The 23,546-nt window shown below is 46.3% G+C and overlaps 1 protein-coding gene across 2 annotated transcripts; it reads left to right on the top strand.

Annotated features, from left to right (window-relative positions):
* Positions 1-9,682: 9,682 nt before the first annotated feature.
* On the top strand, positions 9,683-21,748 carry hnf1ba (HNF1 homeobox Ba). Of its 2 annotated transcripts, XM_076146163.1 has the most exons (10): positions 9,683-10,059; positions 11,743-11,942; positions 12,183-12,450; positions 12,548-12,771; positions 17,107-17,255; positions 18,747-18,861; positions 18,955-19,137; positions 19,265-19,383; positions 19,735-19,779; positions 21,137-21,748. In XM_076146163.1, exons 1-10 carry the CDS (start codon positions 9,683-9,685, stop codon positions 21,155-21,157), a joined length of 1,701 nt encoding a protein of 566 aa, XP_076002278.1. In that variant the 3' UTR covers positions 21,158-21,748. The 2 variants fall into 2 exon arrangements, with proteins under 2 accessions (XP_076002278.1, XP_076002277.1); XM_076146162.1 differs by having other exon boundaries at positions 18,747-19,137.
* Positions 21,749-23,546: the final 1,798 nt, after the last annotated feature.

Below are 23,546 nucleotides of genomic sequence, written 5' to 3'. Positions count from 1 at the left end.
CTGTCAGGTGACCGGAGGAAGCGATCGCAGGGGACGAGACGCCACGGATGAGTGAGTGTGAAGCTTTTCTCTTTACTCATGAAATAATAGATAACTGGGCTTCGTCATTAGGTGGCGCCGGGCCACATTCTTAATTTTGTAAGAACGACACGGAAATCAGAAATCCAGATATATGTTTACACTCAGTGTGAAAGAAGGAGCTCATCAGGTTCTCTAATTTGTGGACGATTTGATCATTTTGTTCCAGATTCTTCTGCTGTATGTAGTTTTGTTCCCCACTTTGCCTCCAGTTTGGTTGAATACTTCCCCAGCTTCTCATCCCACTCCCACACAGGGATGAGACTCGTCGCTCTTGACAATGATCCCATTGAGCTCACACACACACACACACACACTCTGTGGGGCCGCGCCGCACATCGATCGCCTCATGAGGCAGAAGGAAATGTGCTGATTCCACCCGGTTATACATTAACTGTTAACAAAAAAAGAAATAAAAAGAGCTCATAGACGGGGCCTGATAACCTGCTACTGCATCTGTCAGGCCGGGCAAATAAATTGCTGACAGAAAAAATAATCTTGACACTAAAGGTCACAGGAGCTTCTGTCACACTCTGCTGTTCTCCTGTTTATGGCCTCAGTCAGACAAAGGGCCAATCGTCCTGGGACACAGATTTAACTTTACTCTTGAATCTAATTGACTTTAATACAAGAATAAATAAATACATTTCACTTTTTTTATCTCATTTAGCTGATCAATAATCTAAATATTGATGAAATAGCTCAGATTATTCAGCCTCAGGTTAACTGGGCATTCAGATGAAAATGGTTCTCTGCAGCTGAATAATAGGGGGGGTCCTCTCTCTCTCTTTCTCTCTCTCTCTCTCTCTTTCTCTGTGTGTGTGTGTGTGTGTGTGTGTGCTTTTTCACACTGGTGTCTGCGTGGACATTGCACGATACTGTGTTCAAGCGTGTGTGTGTTTGTTCTGCAGGGGTTTCAGTCAGAACATTCCACCTCTCCCCGGCTGCTAATGGCCGCCGTGCGTGCCTCTGCATTAATCAGAGCGCCTGTGAAGCCGCTTTAATCGCAGAAGGAAGCCGAGCAGGTAATTACCTCTGAATCTGTAATTATGGAGAGAGGGAGAAAGAAAAACATGGAGCTGGGAGAGAGAGAGAGAGAGAGAGAGAGAGAGAGAGAGAGAGAGAGAGAGAGAGAGAGAGAGGGAGAAAGAAGGGTAGAGAGTGAGCAAGAGAGAGAGCGGGAGAGAGGGAGAGAGAGTGAGAGAGAAAGAGGGAGAAGGATAGAGAGAGAGAGAGAGGAAGCAAGAGAGAAAGAGGGATAGAGGGAGAGAGAGGGAGAGGGAGGGAGAGGGAGGGAGGGAGAGAGAGAGAGAGAGAAAGATATATATATATATATATATATATATAGAGAGAGAGAGAGAGAGAGAGAGAGAGCCCAAACCCTTTTGTACCCTGCACACCTTCACCTTAGCATCACATTCACATTAATTAAATAAAATTGATTAAATAATCTCAAATGTCCCTCTTATATTTGTCTTCTTTATAAACGAGGCGGCGTGAAATCACAATCCACTGTGTGACTGAGTCTGATGTGTGTTTGATATCCGGGTCGCTTCAGTTTACACACTTTGGCCCACAGACGTCCTGATTCGCTTCACTGCCAATTTGCAGCACATAAAGAAACAATCAGTGATCCGAATGTAAACAAAAGAGCCAAGAAATCACAACACTGAGCTGCGATGGCTCTGAGATTGATTGACAGACTGACCCCTCACACAGCCGGGGCAGCAGGCCGGGGCTTTAATATTTTATAGATGTGCTCCTGAGTTGTTCCTTCTTCTTCTTCTTCTTCTTCTCCTTCTCCTTCTTCTCCTTCTTCTCCTTCTTCTTCTTCTTCTTCTTCTGTCTCTGTTTCACGCTGACGTATCGGCACATCCACACATATTTGATATCAACTCTCAGCCTTGTTGATTTATTGCCTCGGTGACTCCAGATTGTGTTTCAAAGTGTTTGGATGTTAAGGACAGAGTAAATACCTGATAAGTGTGTTCCTATCTCATTTCCAAATGCAACGCTAAATAAAGTGGAGCCGTTATCGCAGCGTGACCCGGTCGTTAACTCGTCCCTGCAGGTGTGTGTGTGTGTGTGTGTGTGTGTGTGTGTGTGTGTGTGTGTGTGTGTGTGTGTCTGCTGAGAACAGGAGCTCACGGCCCGGCGCTGATTTGATGTGGTAGACGCCCGAACCACGCCTTGTGCAGACTTGGCACAGTTTTGTCTGATCAAAATGTCAGGGTCAGGTGTGGGTGTCTGTGTGTGTGGGTGTGTGTGAGAGAGAGAGTGTGTGTGTGTGATGTATTGACAGTTAATTTCCGAATTCTTAATTTTAAACTGAAAGGAACAAAAACTGGAAAGATGAGAAACAAACCGTGAACGAGTTTAGCCTGAAAGTCACAACATCTTGTTTTCAGCCTCATGCACTGGGAGCAGTTCATGAGCTGGACACTAGGGGTCAGCAGTGAGTTCAACAAGAGCATCAGAGTGAAGGTATTGTCAGCTCTGCCCTCACACAAAAGAAGGCCTGTCTCTCTCTCTCTCTCTCTCTCTCTCGCTCTCTCGCTCTCTCGCTCTCTCTCTCTCTCTCTCTCTCTCTCTCTCTCTCTCTCTCTCTCTCTCTCTCTCTCTCTCTCTCTCTGTGTGCTTGTGCGCTTGTGTGCATGTGCGTGTTTGTGTGTGTGTATGTGTGTGTGTTTGCATGCTTACCCAACAGCACAGTGCATAATGAAGCAGCACCTGTAGCGTTATGGAGCTTAGGAGGTTTTTGTCAGAGTCATGCAAATCTACCAAGAGTTCACCAGAGCAACATTCAGTGATATATAACAAGGAAGTAGATGTGCTGTCTCTCTCTCTCTCTCTCTCTCTCTCTCTCTCTCTCTCTCTCTCTCTCTCTCTCTCTCTCTCTCTCTCTCTCTCTCTCTCTGTGTGTAGGAACATCTCCAGACTTGGTACAGTTTGGGTGTAGTTGTGTTCAGTCTCCTTCCTCATTTTCCAAACCTTTCAGGTGGATTTTGGTTCCATCGAATGTGTGTGATGAGCGAGCGACTGAGCCTCCTCCCTCCGTCTCTCTCTCTCTCTCTCTTTCTGAGCTTCTCCACCACAGCAAACAGCAGGCCCCGGAGCTAATTGCAGACATTTATCTCATCTGTCTATTCACCAACATTTGGTGACAGCGCCGCTTGTTTAACCTGAAATAAAAGCGGCTCGTCCCGGTGTTTGACTGCACACTTACCTTGAAGTTTTTTCTTTCATGCCTCAATGTGCTTTTTGCCTCATTTATTTCCACTGAGTCAGTGTGTTTGACTGTGACGCTGCTGGTAAACTCTGAGCTCCTCATTAGTTAGCAGCAGCAGCAGGAGCAGCGGTGGAAAGCTGTGACCTCTGAGTCTAAAGTCACTCTCAGTTTTTACTTTTCATTGAATATAGCTTTGATTTATTGTTTAAAATGAGGCAGGAAAAATTAAAATAACCTAAACAAGATATGAAACTCTGAGGCCTTGTTTGCATGATGATCAAGTCTGGATGAAATTTGTGGGAAAGAAGTTAAACACAATTTAATCTACAATCTAAATCATTCATCAATCTAAATCTACAATTATTTAATCTAATTTTGTGACAATTGTAGACAAAAATGGAAGCCAGTCGTTGTTTTAAATGAAATAAGTAAGAAAAAGTTAAATACAAGATGGATTTGGCCTCTAAGTCTTTGCTGAACTCGTTAATGATGAGATAAACAATTAAAGTCATGGATTACCAAAGTGGGGCTTTGACACAGAGGTGTTGTGGTTCTTCCTGTTGGTTTAACGGTGTGTGTGTCTGCAGCTGTCACTCCCACACAGGATCAACATTTGGACTTACAAACCCAATGCACATGCAAAACCCACAGAAGAAATTTGAATCCTTATCATTTCTTCTTCTTCTTCTCATTAATCTTCCTCTTCCCGCCTATAGTCCCACCCGGCACCCTGTCAGGATCTGTGTGTCTCCTGTAGTTTTACTGTGTTTCCAGAGCGCCTGTGCTTATTGACTCGTTTACTACATCGTCCTACAGGCGACTCTTCTTCTTCTTCTTCTTCTTTTTCTGCCTGTAAATCTGATCTAAGCTGAGCAGCTGTGTAGTGTTGTTACCTGATGGCGTAGAGAAAGACCCCCCGCCCCCTCTGACCCCCCCTTCCCCCTCCCCCCCACACACACACCACCACCATACACTCTGACAAAGTGGCTGTTGCTTCGATCTCTGAGTCAATATTGACCAGCGGCCAGCAGAGCAGCAGCAGCAGCAGCCAGCAGGTTCTTCTTCTTCTTCTTCTTCTTCTTCTTCTTCTTCTTCTTCTTTAGCTGAAATGATTGGGTTTAATAGGAAACATCATTGTCGGCATGGTTACAAATACTTCCTCTCTTTTCTGAAAGGTGCATTTGCTGACTTGGGCTTTTATGAAATCAGAAGGTGACACTGTGACCTGATGACATCATGATGGCGACTTGACTTCCTGTTGGTGCTGAAGACTGAATGGTTTAAATGGAGACACTTTGAACCGTCAGGCGCTGTCAGTATCAGGCTCTGTGCTGCTGGGTAGAGGGGGCGAACCATGCCAGGGGTCGCATTGCCCCGATGAGCAGCTGACACTGTGCTGCCGACGTTCTCCTCCTCACGTCTGAGCCTTTGTGCTTCCATCAAACACACCAGACTTCACCTCTGCCGTCTGCCTCGGTGTTTTAGGAAAATAAAGCCCAACACAACTCGGACAAAACCTCAAAGCTGCTGAGATCAGACAGCATTCAACGCAAGAATAGAGGAGGAAAAGCTCCATCCCTCACTACACACACACACACACACACACCTTGTGCAGTCATGAGAGCAAACAGAGCCAAGAGACTTTCAAGTCTTGGGCCTGGTTCAAGAAAAGCCCAAAGAAACACACACACACTCATACACACTCATACACACACACTCACAGCTCTGGTGTGTGTTGACAGAGCCAACAGTGTCCCTGTGAGGCAGAGCCCGAGGGCAGCGGCACAGAGGGTCAGGATCAGCTGCGGGTCATGTTTATGAATCAGGAGGAGTGAATGGATGCCAGCGTCCTCCATCACGTTCTTCCTCCTTAACCTGGTGGGCACAACCCCTGCTCCCTCCCTCTGTGTGTGTGTGTGTGTGTGCTGCAGTTGGGCCATCTCCCTGTGATTCATAGTGAATTGTGATGAAATCCGCCTCTTTGATAGAGATCAAAGCTCCTTGAGAGAAACTGTGATGTAATCAGAGTGGCAAAGCTCCTGAGCACTGATGGATTTATGACAGATTAACTTTGGAACAACGGCTCGTTAGGGCAGGAATGGCGTCAGGATTTACATGATTAATGAGCGTGTGTGTGTGTGTGTGTGTGTGTGTGTGTGTGTGAGCTGGGCCTGCTGAGGAGCTCCACTCCGACTCTACTGTCTCCTGCTTCAGCATCTACAGGCTGAGGATGTTTCCTGGTTTGAGAGGGAAGTTTCCCTGCTTGTGTGGCAGAGGGAACCTTCCTCTCTTTGTGTTAAAGACCTGTACAGAAGCCAGAGGTCAAAGGTCAGCACATATACTTAATCTGTACCTGAGTAGAGTTTCAGTGAACTCGTACTTAATAGAGTGTTATCGATGTTTGAGTCTTTAATCTTCATCCTCAGGACCCAAAAACAAACTTCAGAATCTTCGTTCTTTCGTTCGTTCATCCTTTCTTTTTTTTTCTTTCTTTCTTTCTATCTGTCCTTCCTTTCGTTCCCTCCTTCCTTCCTTCCTTCCTTCCTTCCTTCCTTCGTTCTTCCCTTTATCTCATTCCTTCCCTGCTGGTTTCTTTCCTTCTTCCTCTCATCTGAAAGAGTGAAAATCCTAATTACTAAGAAATAATACTCATAATTCCGTCTTTCATTCCTAATCCATACGTTCACTGTACTTGAACACTTCTTTTCCTTCTCCCTTCCCTACACTGAGGGTTGGGTGAGGTAGTGCCATGCGTCCTTAGAGCCGAGTGGTCGGAGGGTTCAGATGGAGGTTAAGGTCCGGCTCAGTGTGTGGAACGGGACGTGGACACCGAGTTCCTGAATCTCACGCACATGATGTGCAGCCCTTTGACCTTTGGTCTCCCAATGTTACACTCTGTGGTCCGGACTCACTGTGTGAGACAAAGGTCGCCAGAGGTAACGGAAAAGGAGAAGAGTAGAGGACCAGAAAGGAGAGGAGATCATTAGAATGAGCCATGTGACCGGAGAGAGGAAGGCCTGTGTGTGAGTCAATATCAGGACAGTGAGACAGTAAATTAGACGCATGATCAATTTACTGATTATTGATTTTTGGGAGAATTGTGACACGATACTGAGCAGAGGTTTTCTCTTTCCTGAATATTTGCTGGTGTTTAGATTGTGTTTGTGTGTTGCTCTTCACCTTTTGACACCGAGGAGCTACGGGACTTAAACCTTATCTTATCTCACGTGTGACGTCTCGGCCCTGCAGATGTTTATCACGCCGTCCATAACGTGTGAATCTGTCACACATCCACTGCTGCTGTGTGTGACTGACGTGTGTGACTGAGGGGTGGAAGGGTCAGGAGAGGTCAGGACGGGTCAGGACACCCTCATCCTGGACCGTCCGATGCCCCCCCAGGTTGCTCAACGTGCTGCCGTGTGTCACCGAGGTGTGTGTGAGAGCGATGTGCAGGCCGTGTTCCTGTCCACGCTCCAGTGAGCAGCCGCTTTCACAACAGCCGTGACGGACGGCGTCTGCCTGCTGGATAAACTGTGTTGTTATTATTTGTTGTTAATGGTTGACAGATTTTAAATGGAGACATGTGAAAGTGCCAGGAGAGAGTCTGTGTGTGTGTGTGTGTGTGTGTCTGTGTGTGTGTGTGTGTGTGTGTACTCACGTAAGATCATCACACTTATACATACTCATTTCCTTTGACATCTTTCTTGTGTGTGAAAAGCTTGAAGTGTTTTATTCTGCTATGAAAACAACATGGATCCATTTCTTTGCTGAACGCTCGACTCATTCATGTCAAACAGGAGACGACATCATTTATCTGTTTCCACTGAGTTATTAACTTCACCCACATCACACTGCAGCCGCCACTTTACACCAGTGCGAAGGGCAGCTGAGGTGTGCGTCTCATACACACACACACACACACACACACACACACACACACACGAAAGTGGCAGGAGATAAGAAGGTGGATCAATGGAGTCGCACTGTGCATGTGTGTGTGAATGTGTGTGTGTGTGTGTGTGTGTGTGACTGTGAGGGGAACATGTCAGTCACATCTTAAGGTATAAGTTTGTGTTTCTAATATGAACTTGTGCTTAATCATGTAGACTTTAACATAACTTTAGGCTTTTGGTTCTCAAGTTATGGTACGGGCTCCACTGGAGGTACGTTGATGCGCCCCCTGGTGGTCTGGACATTTTTACAGATTAATGAAAGTCAAATGAAATCTATGGAATTTATGTTATTCTGGCAAACAAATAGGCAGAATTAAAGCCTCCATACGTAATTCTCTGTGAAAAATATCACAACTCTACAGCGCCTCCTACTGATGGGAGCTGAAAAAGCTTTAACCTCTTTCAGCAGTAAAATTCTGTGGCAAGTTGTCTACAAAATAAAACAGTTTGCATTAATAAACAGGTTTTATTGTATTTTATTTAAATATAAATCTTATTATCAATGTATCTAACAGCCCAGCTCCTCTCGTATGCTGTTCTTCAGTTCTACTCGGGTATCAGTCACTTTTAAAAGTAATCAACCTCATAAACAGGACCGTTCTGACCCATAAAAATATGTGTGTGTGTGTGTGAGCATTGATCTGTTATCAGTAAGTCCTATTTACTAAATCAAACCTTTCAGTCCAGGACCTCTGAGTGTGCAGCAGTGACTCTGACAGCACCGCTCTGATGTTAGAGTCTCTCCATCGTATGGACTCTGTGATAAAAGTTGTAGGGCAAACCTGCCTATTACTAATGATCAACCACATTGATACTACACCAAACGATTACACACCTGACCAATAATTATCTAAACATTATGTGTGTAACCCAGCGTACATGTGCACAGCAGCACCACCGTGCTGTGTGTTTGGAACGGAGACAAAGGTTTGTTTGACTTTTAAAATGAATTATGGAGCTCTGTCAGTGTTTGTAACCTGTTAAGGCTCAGACGCATCTTTGGCCTCCAGGTGAGCGTGAACTTAAGGGATTTATGTGCAGATAATAATAATAATACCATGACACAACTCAATAGCTGCATCATATTCATATCACAGGTGAAACGTGCAGGAGTTCACATTAAATTGATGTATTTGATGGCTTTCTGGTGAGCAGAGACAGTGAGGTTAGTTTGGGTTACTTTAATAATTAAGGGGATGTTTGTGTGGATTTAAGGTCAATTTAAGAGAACTTCCTTTCAGTGTGGAAATATAAATCTGAGCCATTAAATTCAGGAAAATATATATAAACGTGTGTGTGTGTTACATATATATATATTGTGTGTATCATATGTGTTTATGTGTTCATATGTAGAAAATATTAATATTTCTTTATTTTAAATCTTCAATATACATGAAATTGAAGCCTAACTTTGTACTTCTTTGAAGATTGTGCTTTGAAAGGAAGAGAAAGCTTTACACCTGTAACTCCTCTGTTCAGTTTATATTTTTTAAAAGTCAAACTATTTGCAAAAATATTTTTTCCCCATGCTGATGTTTAAATCACAAACACATTTCTATTAACTCATAATTTGACACAATTGGACAAAACTACATGATCTTTACCTCTTCAGAATAGGAAACAAACAACAACAGACTGTATCACTGCTACTACAAAATAATACTCATCAAAAATATTATGATCATAATCGCACAGGGAAAAAATAAGAATACAACAAAGTTAAGTATAAAGTAGCTGAAATAAATACTATAACACTAAAACTAAAATACAGCGGATTTCTTAAAACTTGTCATTATAGCAAACACGAAAAACAAATAAATACACGTAGTAATAAATAAGTAAATAAATAAATATCCCATTGGAGGCGGTTCTGATATCCAGGCTATGGAGACTGAAACGTAAAGGAATCAAAGCGTCAAAGTGACAGGTCAACGATGGAAATATGTTCAGCTCGTCTTTCTTAAAAGTCTTTATGGCAGATATACAAGAGTCCAAAGTCCGTGGAAGTGGAGCAGATAAGCGGAGCCAATAAAAGGCGCAGTGCTGCAGTGTAAACACATGTGTGTATATGTGTGTGTGTGTGTGTGTGTGTGTGTGTATATGTGTGTGTGTGTGTGTGTGAGAGAGTGTGTGTGTGTGTGTGTGCTCGGCCTCATTCCGCGGCCATTTACATAAGGCTCCATCAGCCGGCCCACTCATTACCATGTTTTATATCCCCCTGCGTCGGGGCAGCATCATGGCAAAGCTCCATCCTCCAGACGCGGGGAAGTGAAGCAGGTGTCCGCAGCCCCTGGACCGCACTGGGACACACACACTCTCACACACACTCTTACACACGCAGAGGAACTTAACGCGAACTTCTCTCGCCTTGACTCCCCCCGTCCTCCCCTTCCCCTCGGGCCTATATGCGCTCTTTTTTTTAATGTTCTCTAAAATGGTATCCAAGCTGACATCCCTGCAACAGGAGCTCCTCAGCGCCTTGCTGGACTCAGGAGTCACCAAAGACGTCCTGATCCAGGCCCTGGACGACATGGACCCCGGCCCGACCGGATTTGGAGTTAAAGTGGAGAGTCTGTCCATGTCTCCGCCGTCCCACAGCGCCAAGATGAACGGCGGAGACGCGGACTCCAAGCCCGTCTTCCTCACGCTCACCAACGGCCACAGCAAGGGAAAGCTGTCCGGCGACGAGGGCTCCGAGGACGGGGACGACTACGACACGCCGCCGATCCTGAAAGAGCTTCAGTCGCTGAACACGGAGGAGGCCGCGGAGCAGCGGGCGGAGGTGGAGCGCATGTTGGCGTAAGTTTACCCAGAGTCTCCACCTGAACCGGAACATTACGTGGTTTTAACGTAAATATAGCGTAAATATACTTTAATTTACGCGTGATGTTGTCATTCAATGATTTATGTTATAAATCAGGAGGATAGAGTAGAAATAGGCAGAAATGGAGCTGGAACCGTTTGTTGACAGTTTTAAAATAACCCGCCTCTGTCTGGTTCTCACATTCTAGTTACTAATTATCCACATGGATTATTATTTCTTTGCCTTTGGAAAATATCAGCTGAAGTCGGATCTATTTATTATTAACTTTACTCCACCTCTCCACGATAAAACCCGGCTGTGGGGCTAAACGAGGGGAAAGGGACGTGAACGCAACATCCAGCGCAGGTTTGCAATTGAAATAAGCATAATAAAAATAATAACACGTTTGAAACTACCAATAATAATTGTATGATATAATGTAATTTAAAATAATCAACGTTTAAATAAACCTGTATTTTTCTGTAGATTACTGCGGCATTAATCCTATCAACAGGCCTCGTTATGTCTGACGTAATTAACTGTAATCCATTTAAATTCAAATGATTCACCTCCGTACACTCATATTTGAGGCAAAAATAATCATAACAAACCGGGAGAATATCAAAACTAACCCACGTGTAGTTGAGTTATTATTAATTTTATTCTATAAATCATCAACTGAAAGATACACAGTGGCGTGTGATTAGAGTGAATGGAGATCTGGTTATTCATTGTCAAAAGTTATAAACTAACATCTCCCACTTAACCCACAGACTTAGATGTAGGCCTCCACATTCTCCAAAACAAACAGACGTGTGTAGATTTGCCATAATTACAGATGTCAGTGTGTCCAGTAGATTACAGGTGAGTGTCCGAGTTACCTGCGTTAGTTTAACGTCACGCTGCGGAAGAAGGAAGACGAAGCTGAACTATAATAATAATAATAATAATAATAATAATGATAATAATAATAATAATAATAATAATAACAATACATTGTCTTATTTGGCAGTGGAGCAAAAATAAAACACAACAGGATTATTTTTTAATTGAAGTTTAAATTATGTTTAAATTTCAAAAACCTACTTTCCACAATCTTAGCATGACTAACATGATTTTTAAATTTTTATTAGAAATTGTGGATTGTTGTTTTAGCTCCTAACAAATATTTTCCACCATCATTACATCATTGTCAACATTTACTCCCCCTCTGACAGCCTTGATGTTGTTGTTGTATATTTGTGTTTAGATATTTTTTGATTTTTTGATCTATTTACTTCAAAGCTGACTTTTGGTGACAAACACAGAGTCCATGTTTCTCAACCTTAGTGGATCCACTTGAACTAACCTTTGAAGATATTTACAGCCCATTGAACGGCCACAATGATAAACAGTGTGAGGGAACTTTAAATCCTAACAGCAGCTTTTAACTTGAGGCCTGCAGAAGAGCCAAAGGAGAAGAAGAAGAAGATTTGGGATTTAGAGATTTTAGAATAGAACAGTAAAGCTGTGAATGAAACCAGCAAGCACAGTGGAATTTTCCTTTATGGAACTTCATTTGATTTCATAACACTCCGGAAACAAAACGTCTTTATTCCGGCTATAAAAACTGGGCCGGCCCGAGAGCGGCACATAGCTGAGTGGTGAAATGACTGCTGTGTTGTTTTATGTGAACCCAGAGAGGATCCATGGCGTGCTGCCCGCATGATCAAAGGTTACATGCAGCAGCACAACATTCCCCAACGGGAGGTGGTGGACATCACAGGACTGAACCAGTCCCACCTCTCCCAGCACCTCAACAAAGGCACGCCCATGAAAACGCAGAAGCGAGCGGCCCTCTACACCTGGTATGTGAGGAAACAGCGGGAAATTCTCAGACGTAAGTTAATATTTGAGTTTCTCACAGCTTGGCACTGGCCTGTATCGTGTTGGCAGCAGCACGGTTCTCATGTAGGGATATTAAGTTGGATCGGACATTTCCTTGTCTGATCCTGCACCAATCTCCTGCTTGTTTTGACCGTTGAAACCATTTTTGTCTCCATTCTAAGCAAAAGCTGCTGTTTACTAATTTTGCGCACCATAATTGTGTTTTGTTAACACATCTCTTCTTGTTTTGCAGAGTTCAACCAGGCAGTTCACGGTTCTGGCAGCAACATGACAGACAAAGGCAATCAGGACCCGGTGTTTTTTTTCCCAGAGTTCAATCCGTCTGGTCAGAACATGGGCCAGCCTACCGACGAGGTTGGCACCGAGCCCGCCTGCAAGAAAATGAGACGTAACCGTTTCAAATGGGGGCCCGCGTCACAACAAATCCTCTACCAGGCGTACGAACGGCAGAAGAACCCCAGCAAGGAGGAGAGGGAGACGCTGGTGGAGGAGTGCAACAGGTAGGCGGACGGGAAGACAGACCCTTGGGGAAGATCAGAGTGGACTTCCTGATCCTTATTAACGCCGGTGTTTAACCCAATCTCCTGTCTCCCGCAGGGCCGAGTGTCTCCAGAGAGGCGTGTCCCCCTCCAAAGCTCAGGGCCTGGGATCCAATCTGGTCACCGAAGTGCGAGTCTACAATTGGTTTGCCAACCGGCGCAAGGAGGAAGCGTTCAGGCAGAAGCTGGCCATGGACGCCTACAACACGCCGACGCACAGCATGAACCCCCTCCTGTCGCACAGCTCGCCGCACCACCCGCAGACCAGCGCATCACCTCCAAGTAAGATCACTACCAGAGCTGTGTGTACGTTTGTCCCTGCTTTGTCTGTCTTACACACACACACACACACACACACACACACACACACACACACACACACAGACACCTTGTCAGCCACGGTGGTGTAAAGCACTGACAGCGTGGAGAGAAAACGCGCTTGATGTGATCAGAGAGGGAGAGAGAGAGAGGACAAGTGATCAATGAGCGTGAGTGAGTGAGCTGAGCAAATGCCATTGTTATTCTGATCTCTGAAAACACACTGAGAACAATCTACATTGTACCTGCAATCTCCACTCCAAAGTCAGCATGGAGAGGCATGACACAAAGGGCAGCGATCCTGTGACGGGCCAGGGTCAGGCCAGGGTCAGGGAGGGGGGACAGATACCCCGAGCGCCTACACATAACGCCGTCATTTCCACATTTCCTCCTCCCCGGGCCGGTTGCTAATGACTCCGCTCAGAGAGTTGCCAAAACAAGGAAACGCCGCCGCGTGTTATTGCTCTGACCATTTCACCCCGACCTGTTGTTTGCTCTGGGAGTAATTAGTATTGACTGAGTCTACCTGGCGTATACAACGTAAAAACAAAGGTGATAGGCGTTAGGAGCGCTTTCCCCCCCCGTGCCATCACTCACCCGCTATAAAACTGAGATTTGAGCTCATCCGCAGGCTTTTGTTGTCCTGTTGCAACACGAGGCTCTGAAGAGAAAACAAACAGTTTGCCTTGGCTCTTGCTCTTTTACCTGCTCCTGCTCGTGGATTGTCTGTTTGCTCGAGTATTTTGTTGTTGCCCCCGGAACACCTGACCAGGCATTGACCTCGGGCCGCAAAAGCCGGCCGGGTCGGCGTTAACGCCGCTGCTGCGACGGCGGCGGCCTGGAGGGAGAAGGGGACGGGTCAGCGGCGGAAGGCACTTTGCTCCCCCCAAAGCCTTGAGCTGGCTGCTTACAAGATGTCCTGCTGGCGTCCTGCCGACAGCATCAGCTGTTTTTCAGTGTCAGCCCCGAGCTCGACAATAATATCCCAGCAGGGCAGCTCATTGCGTTGCCAGGGCACGGCCTGTATTATGCATGCTTAATGGACAATTAAAATCCTTTGCTACTACATCTCCCAGGCCTTTGATAAGGGGCTCCTCTGACTTCTCCTCTCTATACTCTGACCCAGCGGGGGGTCCTATTGTCTGTGGTGTATTAGAAGACTGCAGTGACTGTAACCTAGGTTCATTTATCTCCGCTGGGCCTTAAGGAGGGCCGATTTAAAGCCTCCCCCTCACCTTTATGGGCCCTGAGCAGAGCTGCTGAGGCTTGGGCGCAGACTTGGAGCAGCAGGAGCTGTCCACTGGGGTATTGGCTCTTTTCTGGCCAGACAGGACTGATGACCCCCCTCTCCTCGCCTATAGAGAAAGCTTGTAACCCCCCCCCCCCCCCCCCCTGAACCATCGCCACACCTTCAGTTATGCCACAGAGGTCACCCCTGGGTCAGATCAAAGAACAGCCCCTTACTTTGGGAGTTTCTATTGATTCCGTTTTGGTCCATTGGCTCTGTTGGTCACATCTGGATAGACCGTCAAACACTGGGACCTGCAGCTTGAGTTCAGCTCATTTCTGCTTTCAGAGATGAAATTGATGGAACAGATTACACACACACACGTCAGCGTGCACCTGTGTTTACTGAATATTTACTGACTGATGATCCAGTAATAATATTTGCTGAGCCTAATTGATCCAGTTTATTTAGTGTGTTTTACATTGAAGTGTGAATCACAAAGAACGATTTAATGATCTGTTCTGTGCTTTAAAAACAATATAATACAAATATTTTTTTAATTCCACCACTGACATCCTTTACTTAAGAGGAATTGCTAATACCCATTAATATTATTGAACAAGTTATTATTGTTATGTTAAGGTTTATTAGTCTAATCGTCACAAAGTCATTGTATTGTTAAGTTGCAATTTGGGGATTTAAAGATTAAAGAGTTACTTCTAGCTTATTTTGGTTTCTAAAACTCTACAAATAATGTTTTAAATGTACATTTAACAAGAAAGAGGAACAAAATTCTAACCGATAACCGCAGCAACATTTTAATACTTGATTGGATGGCATGATGAATTAAACTGAGTGTATTTCAGTCTAAACCTGCTGGAATCTCACCTGTAACTACTTCTCTCCCCTGATCTTAAGTAATATTAGTAAATATTAGCTGCAATCAAACACCCCTAATTGTTTTGTAAGAATAATCAATGCAAACGTTGCTAAAAGTTTGAAGCGTGAAATGGATCATCGCTGTGTAAGCGTCACCAAAGCGGCAGAGTCAGAAGTTCCAGATCGGTTCCAGCAGCAGGGGGGCTCATGTGTGGGCTGCGGCTTGGCGTCACCTCGGGGTAGCACAACCCACACACACACACACACACACACACACACGCACGGCCTCGCTCTGCACTTTCCGCTGGGCCTGTGTGTCGCAGGGAAAACCACAAAGCCTGCGTGCGTCCTGTGGAGACCCAGGAGGTCTGTCATATGCAGCGGCACGACAATGAGCACTGCCTGGGGTTGGGGAGGCCGGCTTTGATTTTACATGGGTCACACAGGGAGCTGGAGCCTTTTAAGCTCCGACGCTGCTCCCTCAGCACTACCACTCCCCTCCTGAAGTTCTCGCCCTCCCCCTGCTTCTCCTAAACCCTGAGCCGATCTCAGCAACGGCGGTGTTTGAGGTCGTTTTAAAGAGTCAAACCAAGTAACAACAACAGTCTTAAACCCTTGATTCTCTCTCTGAATGGCCGGTTGAAGTTCTCCGTGCTGACACAGCGGATCCCTTGCACTCAGACACTCATTACTACCTGACCCAAGAAAAAAAAGAAAATTGCATCCTTTTCTCCATCTGACACTTTAAGAGGTCGGCCTGCTCCAAGATAACTGCCTTTTTATGAGTCCTCCTCTATTGTGTGGCAATGGGGGTCATGAGTCCAATGGAGTGCTTTATTGTTCTGCGGCGGTGTTTACAAGGCACGGCGGAGCATTGTGGGGGCTGCTAGTGTGTCGCTGAAGACAATATGAAGTCTGTGGCCTTCTTGTGGGCCGGACAAAATGGAGGACTTAGAGTACTTAGAGTAGGATGAAATATGGCCTCTATGGCGTCAGACGTCTTTGTGTCGGTGATTATGCTAAACGCGTCTGCAGGGTCGTTACCGTCGCCGCCATGTGACGTAGCAAAGCGAAACCGCAGTGGAACCGGATCAATGATGGATTTCTAAAGGCTGATAATGTTATCTAATGCTTCTGTCAAGGATCCATCAAATAGTTTGGGTTATTGTTTTGGTTACAAACACAGCGACGTATACATTACACCTGAATCAAGAGCAAGAAGGTCACATGTGTACATCAAGTATTCAGCCTGTGAAAGTTATTTATTGCTTATTTGTCAATCAGCTCTAGTCCAGTAAAGAAAGAGGGAAAAGCTTTAGGTAGCACAAATCTTCTTTCGATCATTTCCTCCTCATTGCTCTCATTTCCGTGTCAGTTTGTCGCTGGATGAAGCTTCACCTCCCCCTCTTATCTTAAACGCTCGTATACATCAACGTGTTGCGTCGTGTCTGTGGCCGACTTGAGCCAGGGCGCTGAGGCTGTCATACCCGGGGTCAGGGACGGAGCGCTTTGAGCCGACGGGCCATCTGAGTGCAAACACAGTCTGTCTCTCGGCTGTCACAGAAGGCTTCTCAGAGCTCCGCACTGTGGGAGGGGACGCTGTGTGTGGCTGTGTGAGGCTGAGACCAGAGGGTAAGAATGTGTTTGACATCGCTTGTAATTGTGTAATGTTTACTCAGTCGGTATCAGAGGGGGCCTGCATTGGCAAACAGGCATTTGATTGTCAGATAGAGAGGAGAGGAGGGGGGGGGGGGGGGCATTCCTGAAGACCCCAATCACAGACAGCAGGAAGTCTAGACATGGAATTAAGTGATGGCACCAACGGAGGAGACTTCACTCAGTGTGCAGGAGGTGAGAATGGATTCTGACTCAAAGTGAAGCTCCTGATCGGTTCACAAGGTCTGATGGGAGTTTGGAGGGACGGGCTGCTGTGAGTGCGTGTACACAGTGAGCGACCTTGGCTGAGCTGCACAGATAGCAGCAGCGGACAGGTCCGTGTGTTTGTTTGCTCTGTCCTCCTCTGTCTGAGTCAAAGAGCAGGTGAGTCTGGGTGGTTAGAGCAGCTAGAGCGGCCAGAGCGAGCCGGGCCTGCTGTCTCTGTGTAACTAAAGCTGCATGACACAGCTGCTATAAGAAAGACACACACACTAACTCTCTCTCTCTCTCTCTCTCTCTCTCTCTCTCTCCCTCAGTGCGTTACAGCCAAGGCCCCGGTGAGGTCACCTCCTCTTCCACCATCAGTCACCACGGCAGCAGCGCTATGGCCAGCAGCCAGTCGGTACTACAGCAGGTGTCTCCGGGAGGATTGGACAGCCACAGTCTGCTGTCACCTGACAAGATGGTGAGTGAGCACACCTGGGACCCTCCTGGCCTCAGATTAGATAAGAGCGGGCCTGAGCTTTGCATAAACGTACAAAGCAGGTTCCCCCTCCCTCCCATAGACCCGACAATCGGCACATTGTGCTGTTCTGTTTGGAAGGGGGAGACGAGGTGGCAGGCCACGGCTGAACAAGTACACAACCTTCACCAGAGTGAACCGAGCCCGGCCGCCGCTCTGCCAATAAACCTGACAAAGAAACATTCTGCTCATATTGATTAAATGCCTCACACAGAGACGCCGCAGGTAGAGCGCCGCTCGCTCTGCCAGAGAAATGACGGCAGCATTTGATTGTGTCCAAAGTGAAGGGACTGAAGTTCCCCCCTCTGCCCTCGTCCAATATTTGATCAGTACAGAGGAAACCTGTGCGTGCAGGTATAAACGTTTTGGTTCGAGGTGCAACGGCATTTTTGACAGATGATGTGTGATCTGCAGTAAGAACACACACACACACTTGTTCTGGGTACTGGAAGTAGATCCACGCCATACATTACATACGTGAGCAAGAACTTCCCTGTCATTTCACAGCACTTCTGCCTTTTTGGAGCGGCGTGTAGTGGAATTGGCCGCGCTGACAGTTTGATATGTGCAGATGTGTGTGTGGTCGCTCCTCTGAGGGCAGCTGGCAGCTTAGGCAAATAGACGCAGCGGCTCTGAGTGGGAGGATCCAGACCCAGATAGCTTTTATATTGTGGCAGGCTCAAAGCAACTCCACAGATACTGAGTCGACCTGCACACAAATGTCTCAACTCAGAGCCTCACTCACACTCCCACACTCCCACACACACACACACAAATAGAAGGTAATCACAGTCAAGCTCCCATCCGTCCCTGCTGTAGTTACACGTACACGTCAACAGAAACAAGTCAACCGTCTTTCGCAGGTCAGAGCTGACGGTTGCTCTGCAGAGGTGTGTGTATGTGTGTGTCTCTCCTCTGGGGGCAGCTGGCAGCTTAGTCAAATAGATTTTAGAGCGTCACAGTGGGAGGATCCACATCCAGATAGCAGTTACATGCGTGAGCGGCCATGTTGTTTTGTACCGTTTATTGTTCCTTTAAATGAACAAGTGAGCATTCGCACGAACACATAGGTTCATCCATCACTGCTGCTCCATCTCAAGTCTTCACACACACACACACACACACACACACGCATGCAGTTTCACGTCTTTGCTGACATTTTTCCCTGTTTTTTTTCTTCTTCTACGGCCTTTTGTTCCCTTATCAGTATTTGCTTGTGTGCAGTGTAAAAGTGCAGTTACACAAGCGTAATGTTACACAAAAGAATCAGAACTCAGTCGACATTTATCTCTGCCGTTTGTTTAGCAGACGACATCTGTTTCACTTTGAAAATGAATTTATTTGAATTTACGTAATAGAAACTTAAAGTCTCATAACTCTGAGTTGTTTGTGGTGCAGTGACATGAAAGCCTTCCTCCTTCTTCTTCGTTCCAGATTTCAGGTTCGGGTGGAGGTCTTCCTCCTGTCAGCACGCTGACCAACATACACAGCTCTCATCACCACCAGCAGACACAGAACCTCATCATGCCTCTCATGACTATAGCACAGAGTGAGTCACACACACACACACACACACACACACACACGCTTCAATCTCAGCTCAGGATTGACCCCGTGAACCTTGTTTCCTGCGTCTCTCCAGGTTTGAACACGTCGCAGTCGCCGACCGTGCCGGTGATCAACAGCGTGGCGGGCAGCTTGGCGGCGCTGCAGCCGGTCCAGTTCACTCAGCAGCTTCACAGTCCTCACCAGCAGAGCCTGATGCAGCAGTCGCCCAGCCACATGAGCCAACAGCCGTTCATGGCCGCCGTCACACACTCACACAGTCAGTAACACACTCCTACTCCTTTTTTATTTTTTTATTGTCTTTTGTGAGTTTCTGCAATCGGTCTAAATCAGTGCCGAACGCCCAAAGCAACCATGTGACTCCATCTTCTGCTTCTCCTCTGCAGTGTATTCTCACAAGCAGGAGCCCCCGCAGTACTCTCACCCCTCACGCTTCTCCTCCGCCATGGTGGTCACGGACGCCAACAGCCTCAGCACGCTCAGCTCCATGTCCTCAGGCAAACCGGTGAGTGTCAGCATCACCATCAGCACGTCACACACACACACTCTCAGTTAGAAGCAGCGCCTCTCGAAAATCTCCCTGTTGATAATCAATATGGCGAAGTTTGCATGAGAATCAGTCAGTAAAGTTGTAGTTTGTAATGTTGCTGCAGCTCAATGTTGCGTTTACTGTCTCTCGGCTTTCCTGTAAATCCCAATGACTCATGTTGCCTGTTGCTTGACTGATGCACGTCCTCACCTATGATTGAGAGAAACACGCGCCGTCCGAACACACACTAACTCCTACTGTCAACTTAGTACTGTGTGTGTGTGTTATCATTGTATGCTTACTTCTTTAATTCTTGTCAAATTTTAGGACGCAACTGTAAACAAGATGGTGCAGCTCGGCGGTCTCTCCTGGGTAAATACTGTTTTCCTAGTTGAGTCATGTTGTTGAAAATGAGTGTAAATCAATGAAAACGCAGGTTGTGACTTTGATTTCAACTGTCGCTCCGCATGCTCGCATCTGCTCCTGGCACTGGGTTTGACCTCTGACCTTTCATCGGCCGAGGACTCCAAACTAATAGACCGGACGGATATATGGATAGTACACTCCTCAGAATTCCTATTTCCTCTTTAAGAGCCGTCCAATCAATCACCTGTTCCCTCAGCCTGAACCGCCGCTGATTAATGTCGCCTCCTCTCGCTTTCCTCTCCCCGCCGAACGAGTGAGCGAGCGAGCGAGTCGCCTCTGCCTGTGATCAGGAAATGAGCCCCCACTGTTAATCAAAACTTCCCACTGCTTGTTGCCTGCTGTGCTCTTCCTCGCTACAGTGAGGCTGGAGATGACTCGGGTGTGTGTGTGTGTGTGTGTGTGTGTGCGTGTGTGCGTGTGTGACGGTGTGGGGTGGAGTTTTTTTTGGTAATTACGCCTCTTCCTCTTTTCCTACTTCTCCCTGCTCTCGGTGCTCGCTCTTGCCTGAAATGCTCCACGGTGCATTCACACGCTCAATTTCCCACGCTGGGGCCAGAGCGACGGGCCTGATGGGTCGACGGGAGCGACGCTGTAGATCAGAACATGGCGTCTCCTCTGTTTAGAAGTTAGACGTTAGGCGTTGTTTCCCAGAGCAGGTTGAACCTCTTCTCCAGCTTATCCTAAAGTATTTATAGAGCAATTACAGAGCAGGGTCACTAATTGCTCAGGCATGTTCTTATCAGGCCTTTATTTGGACGGGGCAGTGTGGTTCTTCTCCTGACTTGACCGGCCACTCTCAGGCTTTATAACACTCTTTGTTTACCCGAGAACCCCTCCATTATACCTCCGGCCTGTTTCTAAAACCTCACCTGCGCTCCCGGCCCCGCTGTCTTAATGAGCCAGGTCTTAGCGGCAGGGTCACCTTTATCAGCGCCGGCTGTTTGCTGGCCGCGGGGTCACGCCGGGGTCACCCGCCTCCGCCCCTGCAGAGAAAGGAGAAAAATAAATTCCACAAACAATGAAAAATAAAGAGCGTTTGAATGGAAACAAGGCCCTTCAGAGTCGGCAGAAGAGGGATGAGGAATTTATTTGGTCAGGTGTGGCGAGAGAAGGTGCAGGGGTGATGTGTTTACTTAGGTTTCATTTGTCAGGTCACTCTCGGGAAAAACCTAGGAAATGATGCAGGTTGCGTGTTTGTGTGTGTGTGTGTGTGGGCTCACCAGACAGATTGTATTGATGTTTTTACATAACGTGGTTCTATTTGGTCTAACATTTCTCCTCTCCTCTCTCTCTCTTTTTTCAGTGTCCTCTTCAAGCTTGGTGAGCGTGCACACCTGACTTCCTCGGTGCCCGGCAACCGGAGCACATTTTTCCACCCTCTCGCCGCGGTAGCCATGACAACTCCTAATAACCGGCAACGGCGCGCTGGACGACGAGTCAGTCAACAAAGAGTGTCAGAGTGACGACAGAGGGCAGCGGCCGACACCAGAGAACGCGTACGGACAGGGAGGCGACGTGGCGAGAGAGCGAGGAGACTGGATCTCCTCCGTCACATGATGATCAACCAAGGACGCCTGATTTCTTTGTTCACATCCACCAACCTACAATCTTTTCAAAACAGTATTCAATTAATACTCCTGACCCTTTTTTTTTTAATGTACATATTTTAAAAGACATTACAAAGGAACAAACCAAGCACCCAAAACAGACCAAACTTTGTGGCACAGAACTGGAATGAATGAATGAATGAATGAATGAATGAATGAATGAAGACTCGGGGACATGACTGTGATTTAAGGCGGAAAGGTGAAGATACACTGAGACAACAATCAGCCTCCATGAAGGCCGACGTGCTGGATGGAGGTGATTCTCTCGCCTTTGCCACTGAGCAGAACTGAGACAATCACACAATAAGCAGGTTCTGACCAAAAACAACAACAAAAAACTCTTGATTTTTGTACACTTAGCGGTTTCACCTTCTTATCGCGCAGGAGAAGGAGTCTTCCATCGTCTCTCACTTTGGGGTTTACTGTACTTGATGAATGCTCGACTTGTTCAATGTGTAAACTGTGATTGTAAGATTTCGACAATCTGGAAGGACTATGCAAAGTGTCCATTGGATTCTGAAAAGAACTCCTCACGCTCACACACACACACACACACACTTGAGACTGGGAATAAATATGCACTATCAGTGACGTCACCAAGAATTATATCGATGATAACGCTGCCTGGAAAAAAAAAAGACACAAAAGCTTATGGATGTCAGACAAATATGCCAAAGGATCGGAGCGTGAATGTTTCTAATTATAGGTACGACTTCTATTCCTCACTTCACAAACGGTTTCACGTCTCAAAAGCTTTGCCTGCCCATATCTGTAAACCCACGTCTGCCTTGGGGGGGGAGGCCGAACTCACACACACACACACACACACACACCCTCTGGCTGTTTGCTTATGGGTTCAGGTGAATTTCAGGAATGGGACTCACCCTCCCTCCTCCCCTCCCTCCCCTCTTCCCGCTCCCTCTCCCATTTCCTGTCACAATGTGAAGACATACCAGATAGCAGAAAATGTTAATACTCCTCATCATAAATCATTACAGGACCCCCCCCCCCCCTCCTCCCTCCTCCTCCTCCCAACCTCCAGCTGGGGAATAATGAAAATATTGACAAGTATTGAGAAACCAAACAGCCATCGTAGCCTAGTGATTTGTGAAGGAGCGAGGGATGAAACCGCGCCGTGTTGTGACAGCGGCCGTGCTAATCATACAGGAATCCACGGAGACTGAGAAATACTGGAGTAGGGGTGGGGAGAGAGGAGAGGAGGAAGAGGAGCACAGCGCTGTGGGTCTTGGACGCCCACGCTGACAGTATTAGACGCTCGCAGGTCCACTTTGACCCGGACTTTGATGGGACGGAGGACCAAAAACATTGTGGCATTCAAGATGGATAAAGTTTGGGATGTTGGGAGGGGGAATTCTATAGATTGATTGTCATTGATGGTATAAATGAAGTGAAGCGCCTGCGTTTGATAGCTGTGGCAGATCCGGTCTCCTGTTCAATATTAGGTCATTTACATTGCTGTTATTCTGTGGGTTGGTTTGTGACTGTTATAGGCACGCCTGCTGCCTGCTGGTTGATCAGAGGGCACTCACACTGTGGGACTGGACATGATTATTTTTTTCTTTTTAATGTATTATTTTTGTATAAAAAAATGAAATCAATCCTAAAATCATTATTTATACTTTCTGAGAAAAATATTGATATTTCAAGTAAAAGTTTTTTTTTCCTAAATGAAATGGTGGTTTTTGTCATTTTGTGTGCAAGAATGAAGGCAAATACATCGGAGTGTTAGATAGATAGATAGATAGATAGATAGATAGATAGATGGATAGATAGATGGATAGATGTATGGATAGACACTCATGTAACCTTTGAGGCGTCAGGCGAGCGCTCTTCTTTATTGCCCTCTACAAAGCTGTGTGGTCTTGCAGGTTTTGATAAGAGTCGAGCTGCGTTAAAGTTCATAGATCTAAAGTGCATTTTCCCTCTCAAGCATCCATCTCCTGTCTTGTAGCGAGCGATATATACAAGACTGAGACCCAAGTTCACTGAACCCAGCATGTTGATAGCATAATTCATCCCCGTCTTTATCTGGTAATAGCTCTGCGCGCACTGTAAAGAATAGACTTTATAGTTACAAGGGACCCA

The sequence above is a fragment of the Genypterus blacodes genome, unplaced genomic scaffold, assembly GCF_046128005.1.
Source record: "Genypterus blacodes isolate CSIRO-AG114 ecotype Tasmania unplaced genomic scaffold, CSIRO-AGI_Gbla_v1 ptg000032l_1, whole genome shotgun sequence".
In the NCBI taxonomy this organism is placed as follows: domain Eukaryota; kingdom Metazoa; phylum Chordata; class Actinopteri; order Ophidiiformes; family Ophidiidae; genus Genypterus; species Genypterus blacodes.
Note: the sequence above shows the minus strand (reverse complement) of the source record. Positions and strands in the feature narration are given on the sequence as shown.